The sequence below is a fragment of the Hypanus sabinus genome, chromosome 18 (assembly GCF_030144855.1).
Source record: "Hypanus sabinus isolate sHypSab1 chromosome 18, sHypSab1.hap1, whole genome shotgun sequence".
Lineage (NCBI taxonomy): Eukaryota > Metazoa > Chordata > Chondrichthyes > Myliobatiformes > Dasyatidae > Hypanus > Hypanus sabinus.
In genome coordinates this window covers 11,079,968-11,101,537 of record NC_082723.1, presented here as the reverse complement: position 1 = coordinate 11,101,537, position 21,570 = coordinate 11,079,968, and the positions used below count along the sequence as shown (strand labels likewise).

The following is a 21,570-nucleotide window of genomic DNA, read 5'->3' as shown; positions in this document are numbered from 1 at the left end:
ATATCGGATTTTATTGCCTGGAAGAAAGAACAAGCAGTGAGTGACCACCATACTACATCCTGGAGACTGAGGGCCGCCTCAGGCCTCAATCGCCTTTATACCGGGGTCTGTGGGAGGAGCCACAGGAGCAGTCAGCAGGGGGCGTGTCCAGACAGGTATATGTAGTTCACCACAGGAAGTTAAAGTCACCCATGATAACAACCCTGTTATTTTTGCACCTTTTCAAAATCTGCCTCCCAATCTGCTCCTCGGTATCTCTGCTGCTACCAGGGGGCTTATTAGAATACCCCCAGTAGAGTAACTGCTCCCTTCCTGTTCCTGACTTCCACCCATACTGACTCAAAAGAGGATCCTGCTACATTACCCACCCTTTCTGCAGCTGTAATAGTATCCCTGACCAGTAATGCCACAGCTCCTCCCTTTCCCCCCTCTCTATCCCTTTTAAAGCACTGAAGTCCAGGAATATTGAGAATCCATTCCTGCCCTGGTGCCAGCCAAGTCTCCGTAATGGCCACTACACCATAATTCCATGTATGTATCCAAGCTCTCAGTTCATCACCTTTGTTCCTGATGCTTCTTGTATTGAAGTACACACACTTTAGCCCTTCTACCTTACTACCTTTACACCCTTTATTCTGCTTCTCTTTCCTCAAAGCCCCTCTATATGTTAGATCTGGTTTTACTCCATGCACTTCTTTCACTGCTCTATTGCTCCAGGTCCCATCTCCCTTGCAAATTAGTTTAAACCCTCCCGAACCATGCTAGCAAACCTACCTGCAAGGATATTGCTCCCCCTCGAGTTCAGGTGCAACCCATCCAATCTGTACAGGTCCCACCTTCCCCAGAAGAGATGGGATGAGAGAGGTGGTATGAGAAAGGAGTTGGCCAAAGTAAATTGAAAGGAGATGCTGGCAGGGATATCAGCAGAGCATCAATGGTGTGAATTTCTGGTAAAATTGAGAAAGAGGCAGGATAGATGTATTCCAAAACTGAAGGAATACTCAAAAGGCTAACAAGGGAAGTCAAAGCTAATGTAAAAGCGAAATAGAGGGCATACAACAAAGCAAAAATTAGTGGGAAGACAGGGGATTGGGGGAGCTTTTAAAACTCTACAGAGAGCAACTAAAAGAATCATTAGGAGGGAAAAGATGAAATATGAAAGCAAGCTAACAAACAATATCTCTTTTTCAATATTTTTCTTAGTTTCTGCATAAAGGAATACAGAGTACAAAAAGATATATTATAAGTCAAAAGAAAAAAATAAAATAGTACCAAATACATTGTATTAAAAATACAGTTACAATCACAAACCCTGTATTCATAAAAATTAAATTAAATCATAATATTGAAATATAAGCAACCAATATCAAAGTGGATAGTAAAAGCTTTTTCAAGTATGCAAAAAAAAGAGATGGGAATGGATATAGGACTGCTTGAAAATGAGGCCAGAGAAATAATAACGGAGACAAATAAGACACTAGCAGTGTGCCAGATGTAGAAGGATGTGAGGGAAGAGAAGTGAATCCAGTTACTATTACAAGGGAGTAGGTGCTGAAAGACCTAAGGGTACACAAGTCACCCAGACCAGCTGAACTGCACCTTAGGGTTCTGAAAGAGTTAGTGTTAGAGATTGTGGAGGCATTAGTAATGATCTTTCAAAAATCATCAGACTCTGGCATGGTGCCAGAGGACTGGAAAATTACCAATGTCACCTCATTCTTTAAGAAAGGAAGAAGGCAGCAGAAAGGAAATTATAGACCAGTTAGCCTAACCTCAATGGTTGGGAAGATGTTGAAGTCAATTGTTAAGAATGGAGTTATGTAGTACTTGGTGACACATGACAAGATAGGACAAAGTCAGCATGATTTCCTTACGGGAAAATCTAGCCTGATAAACCTGTTGGAATTCTTTGAGGAGATTACATGTAGGATGGATAAAGAGGATGTAGTGGATGTTGTATATTTGGACTTTCAGAAGACCTTTGACAAGGTGCCACACATGAGGCTACTTACCAAGTTAAGAGTCTGTGGTTTTACAGGAAAAATTACTGGCATGGTTAAAGCATTGGTTGATTGGTAGGAGGCCATGAGTTGGAATAAAAGGATCCTTTTCTGGCTGGCTGCCAGCGACTAGTGGTGTTCCATAGGTGTTGCTGTTGGGACCGATTCTTTTTATGCTGTATATCAATGATTTAGATGATGGAATAGGTGGCTTTGTTGCCAGGTTTGCAGATAATACAAAGATTGGTAGAGGGGCAGGTAGTGTTGAGGAAGTGTTGAGGCTGCAGAAGAACTTAGACAGAATAGGAAAATGGGCAAGAAAATGGCAAATTAAATATAATGTTGGAAAATGCGTGGTCATGCACTTTGGTAAAAAACCGGGAAGAAACCCAAAAATCTGAGATGCAGAGGGACTTGGGAATCCTTGTGCAAAACATCCTAAAGGTTAACTTGCAGTTTGAGTCAGTGATGAGGAAGGCAAATGCAATGTTAGCATTCATTTTAAGAGGTCTAGAATACTCGAACAGGGATGTGATGCTGAGGCTTTATAAGGCAGTGGTGAGGCCTCACCTTGAATATTTGGAATAGTTTTGGGCTCCTCATCTAAGAAAAGATGTGCTGACATTGGAGAGGGTTCAGAGGAAGTTCTGAAGGTTGATTCCGGGAATGTAAGGAATATAATACAAGAAATGTTTGATAGCTCTGGGTCTGTACTCGCTGTAATTTAGGATGAGTGGAAATATCATTGAAACCTTTCAAATGTTGCAAAGCCTAGACTGAGTAGATGTGGAAAGGTGTTGGGAGAGTCTAGAACAAGGGGGCACAGCCTCTGGCTAGAGGGGCATCCATTTAAAACAGAGATGCGGAGAAATTTCTTTAGCCAGAGGGTGATGAATCTGTGGAATTTATTGCCACAAGCTGTTGTGGAGGCCAGCCCATTGGATGTAGTTAAGGCAGAGCTTGATAGGTTCTTGACTGGACACGGCATCAAAGGAGAGTGGGGCTGAGAAGGGGAGGATAGAGGGGAGAATATCAGCTATGATTGATTGGTGGAGCAGACTCGATGTCCCACATCTCCTAATACTGCTCCCATGTATTAAGATCTAACTGGTCATTGTAGATTGTCCTGTGATTAGGTCAGTATTAAAACAGTGGGTGGTGCAGCTCAATGAGCTCAAAGGGCCTGTTCTGCACTGTATCTCTAAATATTTTTTTTAAATAACATATAATTGAAATAAAAGAGTAAGTGTTGGAAATAATCATCACTCCAGGCAGCACCTGGGGAAAAGGCTGCAGAAACTGGTGGATACAACTCACTTCACAACAGGCAAAGCCCTCCCCACCATTGAGCACACTTACATGGAGCAGTGATGCAAGGAAAAGCATCCATCATGAAGGACCTCACCATCTCTTTTCAATACTTCCATTGGGTAAGAGATAGAGAAGCTTTAGGATCCCACACCACCAGCTACATGAGCAGTTATTACCCTACAACCATCAGGCTCAAACTGGCATGGATAACGAGACTCACCACAAATCTGAACTGATTCTACAACCTACAGACTCATTTATAAGGACTTTTTACAACTCATGTCCTCAGGATTGTTTATTTTCTCATTTAATTCCACAAGTTGTCTGCTACTGCACATTGGTTATTTGTCCATCTTGTTACATGTATCGTCTTTCATGAATTATATTGTATTTCTTATTTTGCTGTAAATCGCTGCAAGAAAATGAATCTCAAGGTAATATAATGGTAATATTTACATACTTGAACATTGAAAGAGTCATAGTCCATATTGTCAGCTTGAACGCTTTTAAAATTTGGATTTCAGCAGCTGCAATTTAATTTTTTTACACAGTGCAGTTAGAATTATTTTTAGGAAGTGAGGTCCAGATAATTTAAAGGTATCATAAAAATTTCAATTTGATGTCCAAGAGTTATTGTATTTCTCACTTTTAAAAATCTGAAGGAGTAAGGTTGTTGCAGAGTTGCCGTCCAGTTAGTACCAGAAGGTGACCATGCTGACAGCTAAATTATTAACACAGCACCACCATCTGGTGTATGCTGGTACTGCAGTGCCTTTTCAAATTATTCTACATATGATGGCTATTGCAATTACTCTTTTACCCAAAGGTTATAAAAGATTATTCAAGCTTTCTCTACATCTGTGAGATGGTGTAAATATAAAGTTAAGCAAATAGGGAAATTGTAATAGTTGATTGTTAATTGATTTGGATGTGGAATGATAGAAAGAGGCTCAGACGCAGCACAATACCGCGTGGACTGTTTGGATGAGGGAGAGCCTGACTGAAGTGCATCATATAATTAACGGATGTGGTAGCAGAAATTCTGTTTTCTCGTATGACAAAGTTGCAACTTGGCCAGGAGAGAAAGAGAAACCAGAAACCCAGGCTGAGTGAGCTGAAACTTTCAACAATGAAATGAGTATATTTTTGTGGCTTACAATGTGAGCTAGAGGTTATCTCATTAAAGTACAGGAGAGCCACAAGATGGAACGTGGCCACCACCTGTCACAAAGTTCAAGTTAAAAGGCAGCACTCCTCCTATATATTAGCTACATATAGTTAAACACCAAATGCTGTGACTGTCATTGTAACCTTGGTCCTAAAGACAAACAGTTCAGCATAATTTTGCAACAAAACTACTTTAATGGTTTTAGATCAAAGTTTTACAGCTTTAACAACCGATGGTGGAAATCTGAAATCATAACAGAGGCTGGCAGCATCTGTGGATAGGGAAACAGGGTTAATGTTTTGTCCAAACTGGGGGAAGTGAGAACTCAAGTTAGTTTTAAGTTGCAGAGAGGAATGGATACAATGTAGGTTAAGACTAGGGATAAAGTAATGTATAGACCATTGTCTGTTACTATACCCCGGTCTCTACGTTATCACTAACTTCCACAAATAAATGACATAACTTTCATCTTAATTCTGACCCCATCCAATACCTATTTAATTCTGTACAGTAAATATTTTAGTTGTTATTTTAGCTAGGAGAAGGCAAGATGTATATTTGATTAAAACCATTTTTCAAGATTGTGGTAGAAAATATGAGGTGTGGAATTCAACAGTCTTTTCAATCAAAGCAAGAGGCTGAGAGTGGAAGACTGAAGCCATCGCGGAGAGAAGATCGTTTTTCTTTAACAGCTGGGGGAAAAGAGGCTAGACTGCGCAGGCACGTGACGTAGCGCGCCAATGTTTAAAAGAAAGACTGCCACATACAGCGGCCATCGTTGGAGTAGACTGAGTCGGAGAAGGACAGCTTTGGCTCAGCCAGGCTTCAGCGAGAAACAGGCAGAGGCGAGGATACGTTCCGGTAACTTTCTATTTTCTTTTTTTTGTTCAGACTAGAGAATATGCCAGGCAGGCTGTTAGAATGATGTGGGAAGTCAGGGAGTCCTCCAGTATCCCTGACAACGATACCTGCAAGAAGTGTATCCAGCTTCAGCTCCTAATAGACTGCGTTAGGGAACTAGAGCAGGAGCTGGATGACCTCCTGATCATTCTGGAGTCTGAGCAGTTTATAGATAGTAGCTTCCGGGAGGTAGATACATCTAAGGAACAGTGCACAGGTAATTGGGTTACTGTCAGGTGAGGGAAGGGGAAAGGGCAGGTAGTGCAGGGTTCCCCGTGGCCATTCCCCTCCAAAACAGGTATATCGATTTGGATACTGTTGGGGGGGATTACTTACCTGGGACAAGCTGCGGCAGCCGGATATCTGGCTCTGAGTCTGGTTCTGCACTGCAGAAGGGAGGGAGGAAGAAGAGGACAACTGTAGTGATAGGGTACTCCATAGTCAGGGGTACAGACAGGAGATTCTGTGGTCGTGACAGAGACTCCCGGATGGTTTGTTGCCTCCTGGGTGCCAGGGTCAGGGATGACTCTGATCATGTGCACAGCATTCTGAGATGGGAGGGTGATCAGCCAGATGTCATGGTATACAGTATTGGTATACTGGTACCAATGACATAGGTAGAAAGAGTCAGGAGGTCCTGAAGAGCGAGTACAGAGAGCTTGGTAGGAAGTTGAAAAACAGGACATCGAGGGTAGTAACCTCCGGATTGCTGCCTGTGCCACGTACCAGTGAGGGTAAGAGTTCGATGCTCTGGCAGATGAACAAGTGGCTGAGAAACTGGTGTAGGGGGCAGGGTTTCAGATTTCTAGATCATTGGGACCTCTCCTGGGGCAGGTGGGATCTGTACAAGAGAGACGGGTTACACCTGAACTACAAGGGGACCAATATACTTGCAGGGAGGCTTGCTAGTGTTATTGGGGAGGGTTTAAACTAGATATGCAGGGGGATGGGAACCAGAGTGCCAGAGTAGATAGTGGAACGGGTAAAAATAAATGATGTTAGTAGTTCATGCAAAGTCACAAATAGTAAAATTGTGTGTGGTAGTAATAATCTTCTGAGGTGTGTATATTTCAATGCGAGGAGTATTGTGGGAAAGGCAGACGAGCTGAGGGCCTGGATTGACACATGGAATTATGACATCATAGCCATTACTGAAACTTGGCTACAGGAGAGGCAGGACTGGCAGCTTAATGTTCCAGGGTTCCGAAGTTTCAGACATGATTGAGGCAGAGGGATGAAGGGTGGTGGGGGGTGACTTTGCTAGTCAGGGAAAATATTACAGCAGTGCTTCAGCAGGACAAATTAGAGAGCTTGTCTGCTGAGGCCATATGGGTGGAGCTGAGAAACAGGAAAGGTATGACCACATTAATAGGGTTGTATTATAGACCACCCAATAGTCAGCGAGAATTGGAGGAGCAAATCTGCAGAGAGATAACAGACAACTGCAGGAGACAGAAAGTTGTGATTGTAGGGGATTTTAATTTTCCACACATTGATTGGGACTCCCATACTGTTAAAGGTCTAGATGGGTTAGAATTTGTAAAATGTGTTCAGGAAAGTTTTCTAAATCAATATATAGATGTACCAACTAGGGAGGATGCAATATTAGATCTCCTATTAAGAAATGAGTTAGGGCAGGTGACAGAAGTGTGTGTAGGGGAACACTTTGGTTCCAGTGATCATAACATCATTATGTTATGATCAAGTTTCAACTTGATCATGGATAAAGATAGATCTGGTCCTCAGGTTGAAGTTCTAAACTGGAAAGAGGCCAAATTTGAAGAAATGAGAAAGGAATTAAAAAGCATAGATTGGGACAAGTTGCTCTCTGGCAAGGATGTGATTGGTAAGTGGGAGGACTTCGAAGGAGAAATTTTGAGAATGCAGAGTTTGTATGTTCCTGTCAGGGTTAAAGGCAAAATGAATAAGAATAAGGAACTTTGGTTCTCAAGGGATATTGGAACTCTGATAAAGAAGAAGAGAGAGATGTATAACATGTATAGGCAACAGGGAGGAAATAAGATGCTTGAGGATTATAAAAAGAGTAAGAAAATACTTAAGAAAGAAATCAGGAGGGCTAAAAGAAGACATGAAGTTTCTTTGGCAGTCAGGGTGAAGGATAATCCTAAGAGCTTCTACAGGTATGTTAAGAGCAAAAGGATAGTAAGGGTTAAAATTGATCCTCTTGAAGATCAGAGTGCTCGGTTAAGTATGGAACCAAAAGAAATGAGAGAGATATTAAATGGGATTTTTGCATCTGTATTTACTAAGGAAACTGGAATGGAGTCTATGGAAACAAGACAAACAAGTAGGGAGGTCGTGGAACTTATACAGATTAAAGAGGAGGAGGTGCTCGCTGTCTTGAGGCAAATCAGAGTAGTTAAATCCCCAGGACCTGACAGGGTATTCCCTCGGACCTTAAAGGAGATTAGTTGAAATTGCAGGGGCCCTGGCAGAAATATTTAAAATGTTGATATCCACGAGTCAGGTGCCAGAGGATTGGAGGATAGCTCATGTAGTTCTGTTGTTTAAAAAAGGCTCAAAAAGTAAGCCGGGAAATTATAGGCCAGTAAGTTTGACATCGGTAGTAGGTAAATTATTGGAAGGAATACCAAGAGATAGGATCTACAAGTATTTGGATAGACAGGGACTTATTAGAAAAAGTCAGCATGGCTTTGTGCGTGGTAGGTCATGTTTAACCAATCTGTTAGAGTTTTTCGAGGAAGTTACCAGGAAAATGGATGAAGGGAAGGCAGTGGATGTTGTATACGTGGACTTCAGTAAGGCCTTTGACAAGGTCCCACATGGGAGGTTAATTAGGAAGATTCAGTTGCTAGGTATACATGGAGAGATAGTAGAAGCCAGAGAGTGGTAGTGGAGGATTGCTACTCTGAGTGGAGGCCTGTGACTAGTGGTGTGCCACAGGGATCAGTGCTGGGACCATTGTTATTTGTCATCTATATCAATGATCTGGATGATAATGTGGCAAATTGGATCAGCAAATTTGCTGATGATACAGAGATTGGAGGTGTAGTGGACAGTGAGGAAGGTTTTCAAAGCTTGCAGAAGGATTTGGACCAGTTGGAGGAATGGGCTGAAAAATGGCAGATGGAGTTTAATGTGGACAAGTGTGAGGTATTGCACTTCGGAAGGTCAAACCGAGGTAGAAAGTACAAGGTAAATGGTAGGACACTGAGGACTGCAGTAGAACAGAGGGATCTGGGAGTACAGAAAGTGGCGTCACAAGTAGATAGGGTCGTAAAGAGAGCTTTTAGTACATTGGCCTTTATAAATCAAAGTATTGAGTATAAGAGTTGAAATGTAATGGTGAGGTTGTATAAGACATTGGTGAGACCAAATTTGGAGTATTGTGTGCAATTTTGGTCACCCAGTTATGGGAAGGATATTGACAGGGTTGAAAGAGCGCAGAGAAGGTTTACAAGGATGTTGCCGGGACTTGAGAAACTGAGTTACAGAGAATGATTGAATAGGTTAGCACTTCATTCCCTGGAGCATAGGAGAATGAGGTGTGATTTGATAGAGGTGTATAAAATTATGATGCATATAGATAGAGTGAATGCAAGCAGGCTTTTTCCACTGAGACTATAGAAAAAAAAAGAGGTCATGTGTTAAGGGTGAAGGGGGAAAAGTTTAAAGGGAACATTAAGTGGGGCTTCTTCATGCAGAGAGTGGTGGGAGTGTGGAATGAGCTGCCAGATGAAGTGGTGAATGCGGGCTCACTTTTGACATTTAAGTGTTACGTACCCCGTAACTGGGTCACTTACCAGCAAAGATAGAGAGGTCCGTTGAAGTCTGATGGTACTATTTTTAACAGTATTTATTGATAAAAATACACAAAAATAATATCAATGCAAATATACAGATAATATACGCCGTCAATACTAAATCTAAAAGCACGGGTATAATAATAATCAATAAGAAATAGCTCTATCATTGTCTAGGGGATAATGTATTGTCCGATGGAAATATAAAAGTCAATCAAGTTCATTCAAGCTGCAGCTTTTTGGTTGGAGAGAAAGACAGAGGTTCAACTTGCCCATTCCTTTTATGATGTCAATCCTTCGAGAGTTTTTGGGGGCTGATTTCCCCTTTGTGGTTAGCTAAAGGCCCACCGATTCCGAGGCAAATGGAAAAGGACACGTGGGCTTTTCCACCGACTTTCGCTATTACGCTGTTACAGGAGTTCCAGCATTTCTTCTGGTGCATCTGAGGGGCTGTTCCACAGACCCTCTTTTATCCTGACTCACAGGGTCTCAGATGTCAATCAGGTTGGGATGATGCAATCCCTCCACCAGCCCCCCCTCGGTTCATTGCCTGGGGCTTCGATGAATCATACAGTATTCAATACACAATTCTGTCTCCAAGAGACAATAGCCGTTATCAGTGGTTCCGCCTTTCAGAGGTCAGGACACATTCCAAACTGTCTGTGGATTCTGCATGTCTTTCTCTCATTTCCTGGGTCTCATGACCTGACTTAATAGTGATCTTGCGATTCTCAAAAAGGAGGGGGCCACGGGCGTAACATAAGAAAAACTTGGACAGGTATATGGATGAGAGGGGTTTGGAGGGATATGGCCCAGGTGCAGGTCAGTGGGAGTAGGGAGAAAATGTTTTGGCACAGCCAAGAAGGGCCAAAAGGCCTTTTTCTGTGCTGTAATGTTCTAACTAAACTGGGCAGCATTCTCAAAGGGCCAATGGGAGATGACAAGTCAAATGGCCTCCGTATGTTGTGTATCAGTCGATGATTCAATGATAAATTACCATCTATTACATTCATCAGGGTTCTGATGCTTTGGCCCTTGGATAATTACTGATCAAACGTTGACACCAATGCTTTAAACACACCCAGAGTTACACAACACACCGAATATAAGAAATAGGAGAAGTCAATCTAGTGAATTCATTTTACCTCCCCTGAGACAGTATATCTTTCCTCATATAGGGAGATTAAAGTGGCATACCATATGCCAAGTCTGACCACATGAAAGCCCTGAACAAAGAACAGGAAAACTTATTAAATTTGTTATCCAATGTACTGTTAGCCTTCATGCTTGCTTTTTGTAAGTTTAGATAACTTTCCACATTTTGGGTATAACACAACCCACTTTCTTGCTAACTCATGCGGTGTATTCATTTCTGTTACTGTTGCTTTTTTGCATAGTTGTAGAAGCCTTTGCATATTCCATTTGCTGCCTCTTGGCATTTGACAAGGTCCCTCATAAGAGACTCATCCAGAAAGTCATGAGGCATGGGATAAGTGGAACCTTGGCTGTTTGGATAAAAATCTGGCTTAAAGGAAGAAAGCAGAGGGTAGTTGCGGAAGGAAAGTATTCTGCCTGGAGGTCGGTAACTAGTGGAGTGCCATAGGGATCTGTCCTGGGACCCCTGCTATTTGTGATTTTTATATATGACCTGGATGTAGAGGCAGAAGGATGGGTGTGTAAGTTTGCGGATGACATGAAGATTGGAGGAGTTGTGGATGGAGCTGTAGGTTGTCGAAGGTTACAAGAGGATATAGACAGACTGCAGAGTTGGGCAGAAAAATGGCAGATGGAGTTCAATCTGGACAAGTGTGAGGTGATGCATTTTGAAAGGACAAACCAGAAGACTGAGTACAGGATTAATGGTCAGTTACTTAAGAGTGTGGATGAACAAAGGGACCTTGGGGTTCAAATCCATACATCCCTCAAGGTCGCTGCACAGGTTGATAGGGTAGTGAAGAAGGCCTATGGGATGCTAGGCTTCATTAACAGGGGGATTGAGTTCAAGAGTAGAGAGGTCATGTTGCAACTCTACAAATCTCTGGTGAGACTGCACTTAGAGTATTGTGTTCAATTCTGGTCACCTCATTATAGGAAGGATGTGGAAGCTATGGAGAGGGTGCAGAGGAGATTTACCAGGATGTTGCCTGATTTGGAGAACAAGTCATATGAAACAAAGTTAGCAGAGCTGGGACTTTTCTCTTAGGAGCATAGAAGAATGAGAGGGGACTTGATAGAGGTCTACAAGATTATGAGTGGCATAGATAGGGTGGATAGTCAGTACCTGTCTCCCAGGGCATGAATAACAAACACCAGAGGGCATATGTGCAAAATTAAGGGAGGGAAGTTTAGGGGAGACATCAGGAGTAAGTTTTTTTTATACAGAGGGTTGTGAGTGCCTGGAATGACTTGCCAGGGATGGTAGTGGAGGCTAAAACATTAGGGGTATTTAAGAGCCTCTTGGACAGGCACATGGATGAAAGTAAAATGGAGGGTTATGGGGTAGTGTGGGTTTAGTACTTTTTTAAGGATTATATGGGTCAGCACAACATGGAGGGCTGCAGGCCTTGTACTGTGCTGTAGTGTTCTTTGGCTCTATTTGGTCACAATCTCATGGTTTCTACTGCTCTTGACTCCTCAGGTTTATGCTTCTTTATAAAATTATAAGATAATGGAACTGCTGCATAAATGGTGCTTCCTCTCTGTCTGTCTTACCGAGAAAATACAGAACTATTTGAAGCTATCACTTCAGTTGAAGTAATGTTCTAAAAGAGCTTTTGTGTGACATTTACTTTCTGATAAATCGATACCTGGACCAAAACAATACCTGAGGTATACGTTGTGTCAGGTCACTGAGACCTTACCAGCAAGGAGAAGAAGTACAGTATAAGAATAAATCGAGTACAAAAAGGGCTGAAACATTAGAGGACCCTTAAGAACTTGGATGCCTGACAGCCTGAAGTTCCTTCTTTGGGTCTGTGTTTTCTGGATCAATTCTGCTGCCCCACCAGAATCACTGAACTAATGATTCATCTGCTGGGATAATCTTTAGCACTACCTTCCCAAGATCCAAATGAAACAATGCAAGAAGAGGGAAGAAAGGCTGTATTTCAATAAATATATACCCGGGCATTAGTTGGAAGCAGGTGTCGCAATAAAGTGTAAAAAAAAATCATCTTCAATGTATATTTAAAATATATTTATATTTAAACCACCCACCATATACATTTCTCAAACAAAGTTTCTGCCTTATTACAATACATCCATGCCTCGCATAGTAATAAACTCCAGTCGTTGAAAAGCACTTTTTCCTCCAATTAACCATAAATATTGCCAAGGAGAGTGCATGCTTTTTCTTGAATCAGATTTGAATATTATCTTAGACCTCCTTTGATCTGATTTTAAATCTAGTAAAGAAAAAGATTGTGCCCGCTGGTGGTGTAGTGGCATCAGCACTAGACTTTGAGACAAATGGTCCCGGGTTCAAATCTAGCATGTTAGGCATCGAGCCAGCAACTCAGCCTCGTAAAAAAGAACAGCCAAATGCTGAAGAAGCGGAAAGGTTGCTGCCCAATGCACCACAAGGAACACAAAAACTGAAAAGTGCAGCAGGTCAGAATCTGAAGTGTCCTGTGTACTGCATAGACATGAAATTTTACAAATTTATAGTCACAAAAAAAAGCCTTCCAGCCAGGGTTCCTATGTATGTTCTAAATCTCAAACCCTTTCCTTTGCCCATAATCTTCTATTCTACTGCTCATTATCTGTTAAACCAATTCCCTACTGAATGCTACAACTGAATTTTCTTCCTCCAGCCATCTAAGGACATTCCAAATCCTGATGTTTCATTGAATGGAAAGAAGATATTGCTGCTCTGGGAATTCTGCACTGATTCTGAGCTCAAGTCTTTGGATTTTGGCTTAAGTCCATGACCTTCTAACCCAGAGACAAGAATACTGTCTATTATTATGACTGTCACCCTAATGTGGTTAAAGATCAAACTGTGTGTATGGACCTTCTAAAGCTGCTTCATTAAGTGTTACATAATGTCAGATCAATTGTCAGTATCCCCTGGGACCACCACTTGGCTTAATATACACTACTGACTAGGATACAGTTTAGACATTTGCAAATTAAACAGTGAGAAGAGTTGTGCCAAGCTTCAGCCAGGCACACAGCAGATGGACTTAATGATGAGTAATACAAAGCATTATAGCCTCATTAAAGCTCAAAAAATATGTCTGTATAAGGACGATGATACAATTTCAAATAATATGCAGGAGCAGAAAGATTCAGGCATTTATGTACATTCATCCTTAAAGGAACATTCAGCATCCTGAAAGAGACATTCACTGCAAAGGGTAATTTTTGTAAATCAAATGCAAAGGGGTTGTAAGTTGAAGGGAAACAGTAACAACTCACTTGATTGCCAAACACAACTTAAAGTGCAATAAAAAAAATTCACATAATTACATCATCACATCAGACTGTCCTCTTAAAGTGAACCCCAGGTCAATATTCGTGTTTATGAATTAGGGGTTTCCACCCCTTACATTACCCTACACAGAGTCTCTATAAAAACACAAACAAGAGAAAATCTGTGATGCTGGAAATCCAAGCAACACACACAGGACACGAAGGGTCTTGGCCTGAAACTTTTTAGTTTTTAGCCTGGACTGCTGAGTTCCTCCAGCATTTTGTGTGCATTGCCTCCATAAAACACTGGTTCCGCTGCAACTAGACTACTGTGCCCAATACTTCAAGAAAATGATTTATTAGAATCCCGGGAGTTATGAGAGATTCTATTTACCTGGAAAAGCTGGAGAGATTGAGAAGTGATTGACTGAAATGTTAAAGGTCACAAAGTTAAGCAGAAGGAACGAAGAGAATTAATTTTGTTACAAGAAGGACTAAGAAATAGATAACATGGATTTAAGGTGACACCCTGGCTATTTTTGATCTGGAATTTACTGCCTGAAAGGGAGATGAAAGCAAAGACTATTGCAGGACAATAAAGAATTGCTCTAAACAGAAAGTACACTGCGGATGCTGTGGTCAAATCAACACGTACAAAAGCTGGATGAACTCAGCAGGTCGGGCAGCATCTATTGAATGGCTCTGACTGGATCACAGTTAGATATTTCTCGATGGAATGAAGTTTCACTAAAATGGGTTTAGTATTTTTTTTTGACAGAATTGTGTTCCATATGGCAGAAACCTACCAAGTTATAAAGTCTATTGATGTCATTATTGACATTGTTATTGATGTCACTAGTTACTCTCATGTGAAGAGATTCCACATGACTTTAAAATACACAATCCAGAGAATTTTTTTTAATGTTCCCCAGGTAACAAAAACAGAAAATGCTGGAAATGCTCAGCAGGTCAGGCGACTGTTGTGAAAATATAACAGGATTAATGCTTCAGGTCAAAGTCTGTCAAAAATTGTAGATTTATGGGAAATGATACTATTCAGGTGTTGTGACTGTGAACCAGAGAGACACTGAAGCTACTGGATATAGCAAAACAAGCAGCTGGCATCATATTCAAAACACTTTGGGAAGAAGAGGTTTCTTAAGCTCAAAGTACATCACATCTTTATATCCCTAAAACTGATGGTAAAGTCAATACAGTTTCGAAGGTTACAGTGACATTGACTCTTAAAGATAGCAGAGTCAAGGGATATAGGGAGAAGGCAGGAATGGGGTACTGATTGTGGATGGTCAGCCATGATCACAGTAAATGGTGGTACTGGCTCGAAGGGCCAAATGGCCTACTCCTGCACCTATTGTCTATTGACATTGTTTACTCCAATACTTCGGGTAGACAATGCTTTATTTAAATTACATATAATTTTCAAACATCTAAATCCTCACACCAACACTCTGGACACCCTAGACTGAATGTTAATCAGCATTGCCTCTCTCCAGCTGCATTCACGCAGACATCTCAGGCAAATGGATGCTTCCTGGTTTGCAATCAATCCCAGTCTGCAGCTCCAGGAAGACCATCGTTCAGAGCTGCATTTTAAATTCAATCCACAATCCATGTTCAGATCTGATGACTGGCTGCTGTTGAAATTAGTGGTTGCTATATGCCATAACTCCGAAATATGCCCTAGCACAGGTATAACCTGGAATGTAACTGTCTATCCTCCCAGAGCTGTGATTGAAAGAAGCTGCATTGTAACACTCTGCAGAAAAGAAATGTGTCCATTTAACAATGTCATGTATATTCAGCCTTTTGAGGACCTGTATTCCTGCTTGCTGGTTAATTTTCTTGCATTTTACACTTTACCTGGAGATAACCTTCACCTGATTTTTTTTTTTCAGTACTGAAAGAAGGCTGCAAGAAACCATACCTTCTCTTCTAGTAAATCATAAGGATTTAATGGAACCCATTAAGTGCAAAAGCCTATAACACTGAAAGATTGAGTTTCTGTACTCATAAAGCTTGCAACCATCTGTGAATGTCTGCTGAGAGAAAGGGTGATCTCCAAAAAGGAAACTGTTTGACTGTATGGTTACTGGTGGTGGTCCATCATGTCCGCAATGATGGAACCCGTGTGGGAGAGTTTTTTTTACAGTGGAAAAGAAGTTGTACTGGGGCAGTTCCACTCTCTTGACCTCAGAAGTCCAAGTCCAGTGGTACAAGCAAGTGTCACAAACTGAGGTCTTCCTTGGTTGCTTACTGACTGCAAATAATATTGCTTATTTTTCTCACTAATGTCTTATCTTTGCTGAGACCATAGTTAGTGGTATACAATCTGTAGGTTTTAGCCAGCTGAGGCACGTGCACCCAGCTCTTTAGTTTCCAGCCCTGATCTTCATGCATTTTGCACTTCACTAATTAGCTGGATTTTCACTCTTTTTCTGTGGTTCCAGTTGGAGTTTTCTGTGGGGCGAGTCCAGATGAACTTTTTGCATTTGCTGAGCTCCGAGGCAGTCCAGCACATCACCATTCACTGCCTGAATGTGCCAGTGTGGACGGACGGGAAGTCAAACAAACCTTTCAAAGAAGCCGTGAAGTTCAAGTCCTGGAATGGCCTGATGTTGGAGGCAGGAGGACACTTTATTCCAAAAGTGCTGCTGGATGATTGCCAGGTACAGATCATGTTAAAATCAAACTGATTTTCCATGTTGTGACTTTGTTCTTGCACTACCAAAGCTTTTATGTATTTTGTTGCTCCTCGGCCAAGCTCAGTCACATTGAGAACTAAAAGGGGAGCAGGCCATCACACACTGTGTCATGGTAAGACTTTCCATATTGTCCCTTCCCATCTTATTCAGGTGATAAACAGTTTATGGTGTGGAATCATACCTATGGTGCACATGTCTGTGCCTCAATAAACAACATCTGCAGGTAAACCACACACCCCTGGATCCTTCACAGGACCAACATCAGACAATATTTCACACCAAACTACATTTAGCGAGATATTAGATCATGTCAAAGGAGGACAATTTGGGAAGAGAATTGGTTCAAAGTAAATCAAAGTACATATATGTCACCATATAGAATCCTGAGATTAATGTTCCTACGGGCATACTCAATAAATTCAATAGACAATAGACAATAGGTGCAGAAGTAGACCATTCGGCCCTTCAAGCCTGCACCGTCATTCTGAGATCATGGCTGATCATCTACTATCAATACCCGGTTCCTGCCTTGTCCCCATATCCCTTGATTCCCCTATCCATAAGGTACCTATCTAGCTCCTTCTTGAAAGCATCCAGAGAATTGGCCTTCACTGCCTTCTGAGGCAGTGCATTCCATAGATCCACAACTCTCTGGGAGAAGAAGTTTTTCCTTAACTCTATCCTATTAATGACCTACCCCTTATTCTTAAACAATGCCCTCTGGTACTGGACTCTCCCAGCATCTGGAACATATTTCCTTCCTCTATCTTGTCCAATCCCTTAATAATCTTATATGTTGCAATCAGATCCCCTCTCAATCTCCTTAATTCCAGCTTGTACAAGCCCAGTCTCTCTAACCTCTCTGCGTGAGACAGTCCGGACATCTTAGGAATTAACCTCGTGAAACTACGCTGCACTTCCTCTACAACCAAGATGTCCTTCCTTAACCCTGGAGACCAAAACTGTACACAATACTCCAGGTGTGGTCTCACCAGGGCTCTGTACAAATGCAAGAGGATTTTCTTGCTCTTGTACTCAATTCCCTTTGTAATAGCCAACATTTCATTAGCCTTCTTCACTGCCTGCTGCACTTGCTCATTCACCTTCAGTGACTGATGAACAAGGACTCCTAGATCTCTTTGTATTTCTCCCTTACCTAACTCTACACCGTTCAGATAATAATCTGCCTTCCTGTACTTACTCCCAAAGTGGATAACCTCACACTTATTCACATTAACCATCATCTGCCAAGTATCTGCCCACTCACCCAGCCTATTCAAGTCACCCTGAATTCTCCTAACATCCACATCACATGTCACACTGCCACCCAGCTTAGTACCATCAGCAAACTTGCTGATGCTATTCTCAATGCCTTCATCTAAATCATTGATGTAAATCGTAATCAGCTGTGGTCCCAATACCGAGCCCTGTGGCACCCCACTAGTCACCACCTGCCATTCCGAGAAACACCCATTCACCGTTACCCTTTGCTTTCTATTTGCCAACCAGTTTTCTGTCCATGTCAATATCTTCCCCCCAATGCCATGAGCTCTGATTTTACCCACCAATCTCCTATGTGGGACCTTATCAAATTCAATAGCCATTATAGAATCAATGAAAGACTGCACCATCAGGGCAAACACCAGAGTGTAAAAGACAAAAATTGTAAAAATATAAAAAGTAAGAAAAAATAAGAAATAAATATTGAGAACATGAGATGAAGAGTCCTTGCAAATGAGTCCATTGATTGATGGAACAGTTCAATGATGGGGCAAGTGAAGTTTAGTGAAGTTCTCCCCTCTGGTTCAAGATCCTGATGGTTGTGGGGTAATAATTGTTTCTGAACCTGGTGGGGTGAATCATGAGGCTCCTGCACCTCCTTCCTGATGGCAGCAGCATGAAGAGAGCATGTCCTAGGTGGTGGGGTCCCTGACGATGGATGCTGCTTTCCCACAACAACGCTCCATGTAGAAGTGCTTAATGCTGGGGAGTGATTTATCCATGAAGGGCTGGGCTATATCCACTGCTTTTTGTTGGATTTGCCATTCAGGGGCATTGGTGTTTCCAAACCAGGGTGTAATACAACTGGTCAGTATACTCCCCACCACACATCTATAGAGGTTTGACAAAGTTTTAGATGCCATGCCAAATCTTTGCAAACTTCTAAGGAAGTAAAGGCACTGCTGTGCTTTCGTAGTAATTGCACTTGCGTTCAGGGTGCAGGAATGATAACACCATGGAATTTAAAGTTGCTGACCCCGTTAAGGACTGGTTCACATACCTCCAGTTCATTCCTCCTGACCAAGCTCCTTGCTCTTGCTGAGGTTGAGTAAGAGGTTTAGAGAACCACAAGCAGTTAAAAGGAAGGCTCCCAATGGACTATGCCGTTTGGTGAAGCCCTTTTCACTGAAAGAAAGTTTAAATTTGATCCTGTCAGAATGCTGTGAAAACGCAGTTGCCATCATTGTACCTCAGAGTGATTGAGGATCTTCTGGGAAGAAAGTAAAGTACTTATAACTCAGTGGAACCCTTTATTTCAGCTGCTTTACTCACGAGTATAGATAAAACTAGTGACTATTTTATTTCTCTTCATTGCCTTTCAGATACAGGATGGCCGATGGCATCAGACTCACTTCTTTTTTCACACACAAGATCCCAATCAGCTGCCAATAATTGGCATCTATAACTTACCACAACCAAAGCCTGGAATTCATTACCACCTAGAGGTCGGGCCTGTCTGCTTTCTCTGAACTTCTGACTGAACAAGCTTTAACCCACATCACAACATAGTTATTCTTTACTATATATTAATAAAAGTGAAGGAATTGCTAGTATGATGTGAAGATGTCACATTGCTGATCAGAGAAGGCCATGGAAGGCAGTTCCAAAATAACTAAGGAAAATGTTATCGGACTTGATTTGAGCGAGAGTTCTGAGCTAAAACAACTAGAATTTAAAAATCTCCAACAGTAGCCAAAGAATCTTTCTGCCATTGTGTTGAGAGAAGTGAGAATGTCTATAACTGGGCTGCAGAAAATCCATTTTCTTTTTAAAACTAAACAATTCGGTTTCTAGTGGCTCTGAAACTGATTGCATAATGTCAATAGCCACAAGAGGGATTGAATAGCTGGTGACTGCATGTCTGATAAGCATCACCAATGTGCAATAGTGGTGGGGAAAGGGAAACGAGTTGTTGAAAGTTTCTAAATCCATGACATTTAATTTAATGTGTGACCCAATCTAGAACTGGCTTGCAGCCAAAAGATGCCTGATTTAATTAACTGGTTGCAGGCAAAAGGAATCAGAGGGGGAAAAAGGAAGAGGTGCACCTGCACCACCTGCTTGTCTAGATTTATGAAATGGTGCTAATAGGATGAGCTTCCCGGGGTGATTTTCTACCTCCCATTACCTGGTACTGGTGCTCACGTTCTCATGTCTTGTTTCCATTCACATGTCAGCTCTGACTCAATGGTGCTATGTTATTCCCATAGAGCAAAGAGGCTGTCCCAGGGTAGAATTTCTACTACTTTCTGAGTGGGGTGAGATCCCTCATCCTTGTCTCACTCCTCCCTACAGAAGTGCAACAATAGTTGTTAACTTAATTGTGTCTAAAGTGCCTTTAATATTTTAAGGGGTAATTTTAATTGTGTCTTGGAGAGGTATGACAGCAGCCTACCATTCCTGAGTCACTGAATGACTTTTTTTAAAGAGTAAAGTTGGGAAATTGATGAGAGTTAATCTATTTTTGAAAGCTATTCTGTCTCTTAAGTTCTTTATTTTGAATACTGCTTCTGTTTGTACAAAGTTGCCCTTGAAAGCTGTAATTAATATTTAGGGAAGCTTTATTACAAAGGAACTAGGACTTTTCTGAAATGGTAGATTTTCCACCTTCTTATCAAATTGTGTAAAATGTTTCTACATGCCATGTTGTATACAGTGGATCAATATTTTACAGTCTGCTATTTAATGTTATTTAAATGTTTTAAAATCATAGTTAAAAAAAGTTGCCTTTCCCTATCACAGATGTCTATGTTTCAAAGTAGATCTATCTTTTTGTAGTTGTAAACATATTGCTTCAGCACCCAACTGGTCTTGGAGAGTTATGTGGAGTTCTTTTGTGGCTTGTCTAATGTGTAAATTTGATGCTTCGAAGAGAATATTTCATTGTTTGAAATCTATAAGGTATTATGCAGAGTTTAAACGTACTGTATAGGAAAATGCATTAAGCGCTTTTTAATTCCTGATTTTTTTTACTTTGAAGGAAATATGTGAAGAATCTAAAATTCTAATACATTATTTTAAAAAATCTGATAATACAGTTGAAAAAAAAAGCCATCAGAATACCTCAAATTCATTTTGGTACCATTCTGAACACATTTCAACTTTGTTTCATTTTATTTGAATCTTTCCTTTTTTTTACTTTGTTTTTTCTATTCCATTTGCTTTTCTGTGTGTCTGTTGCTATAGAAACAGAGTTGCCATAAGATGGTCATCTGCAGACAACAGTATCATTATTGCCTTAGTTGCAAATGTTTGAACGTACTGTACAACAGTTCACTATTTAGCTGTGAAGTACCTTACTCAGCCTTTGCTAGTCTCATTGGAGCAGACTTCCATTGTTTGAAATTAAAAGTTTCTGAAACCTTATTGAAATAAATATTTCAAACTGAAGCAATGAAACCCTGAGTTGTCTGTTTTGTGCATTTTTCAAGAAAAGTGACATTTCTACAAAATAAACTAATACTTTTTTGAATGTGCCAAAGTTTTCTAACACTGGAAATAAAAGCCACTGCTCACTCCTTGGTTACACATCAGATTTACTTCACGGCTTAATGACCAAAAGACTTCTTTTAACAGTTCATACTTGCTTTTGTCATGCTTCTGACAGGCTTTTTGTTTCAGCTTTTTCTTGTTGGAAGAGCAAATTGTGCAGAGGACACAGTCTGCAGAGAGATATGGATAGGCTAAGTGAGTGGGCAAGGGTCTGGCAGATGGAGTACTATGTTGGTAAATGCCAGGCCATCCACTTTGGGAGAAAATAGATTGCTATTTAAATAGTAACAGATCGCAGCGTGTTGCTGTGCAGAAGGACTTGGGATTGCTTGTGTATGAATCGCAAAAGGTTGGTTTGCAGGTGTAGCAGGCCATCAAGAAGGTAAATGGAATACTGGCTTCATCACTGGCAGCACCAGAGATTTTTTCTAGCTGGTGCTACAGTGGGGCTGGATTATTCAGTGACAGTGCTGAGGGACGTACTGTACGGTAATATG

The 21,570-nt window shown here is 41.2% G+C and overlaps 1 protein-coding gene across 3 annotated transcripts in view; it reads left to right on the top strand.

Annotated features, from left to right (window-relative positions):
* col27a1b (collagen, type XXVII, alpha 1b) overlaps nucleotides 1-20,952 on the top strand; it is a 591,032-nt gene extending 570,080 nt beyond the window's left edge. For all 3 annotated transcript variants that reach the window (XM_059993655.1, XM_059993656.1, XM_059993657.1), the window contains 2 exons: nucleotides 16,046-16,264; nucleotides 18,904-20,952. In XM_059993655.1, coding sequence (XP_059849638.1) covers nucleotides 16,046-16,264; nucleotides 18,904-19,050 — 366 coding nt within the window. In that variant the 3' untranslated portion in view covers nucleotides 19,051-20,952. The remainder of the gene's footprint in view (nucleotides 1-16,045; nucleotides 16,265-18,903) is intronic.
* Nucleotides 20,953-21,570: the final 618 nt, after the last annotated feature.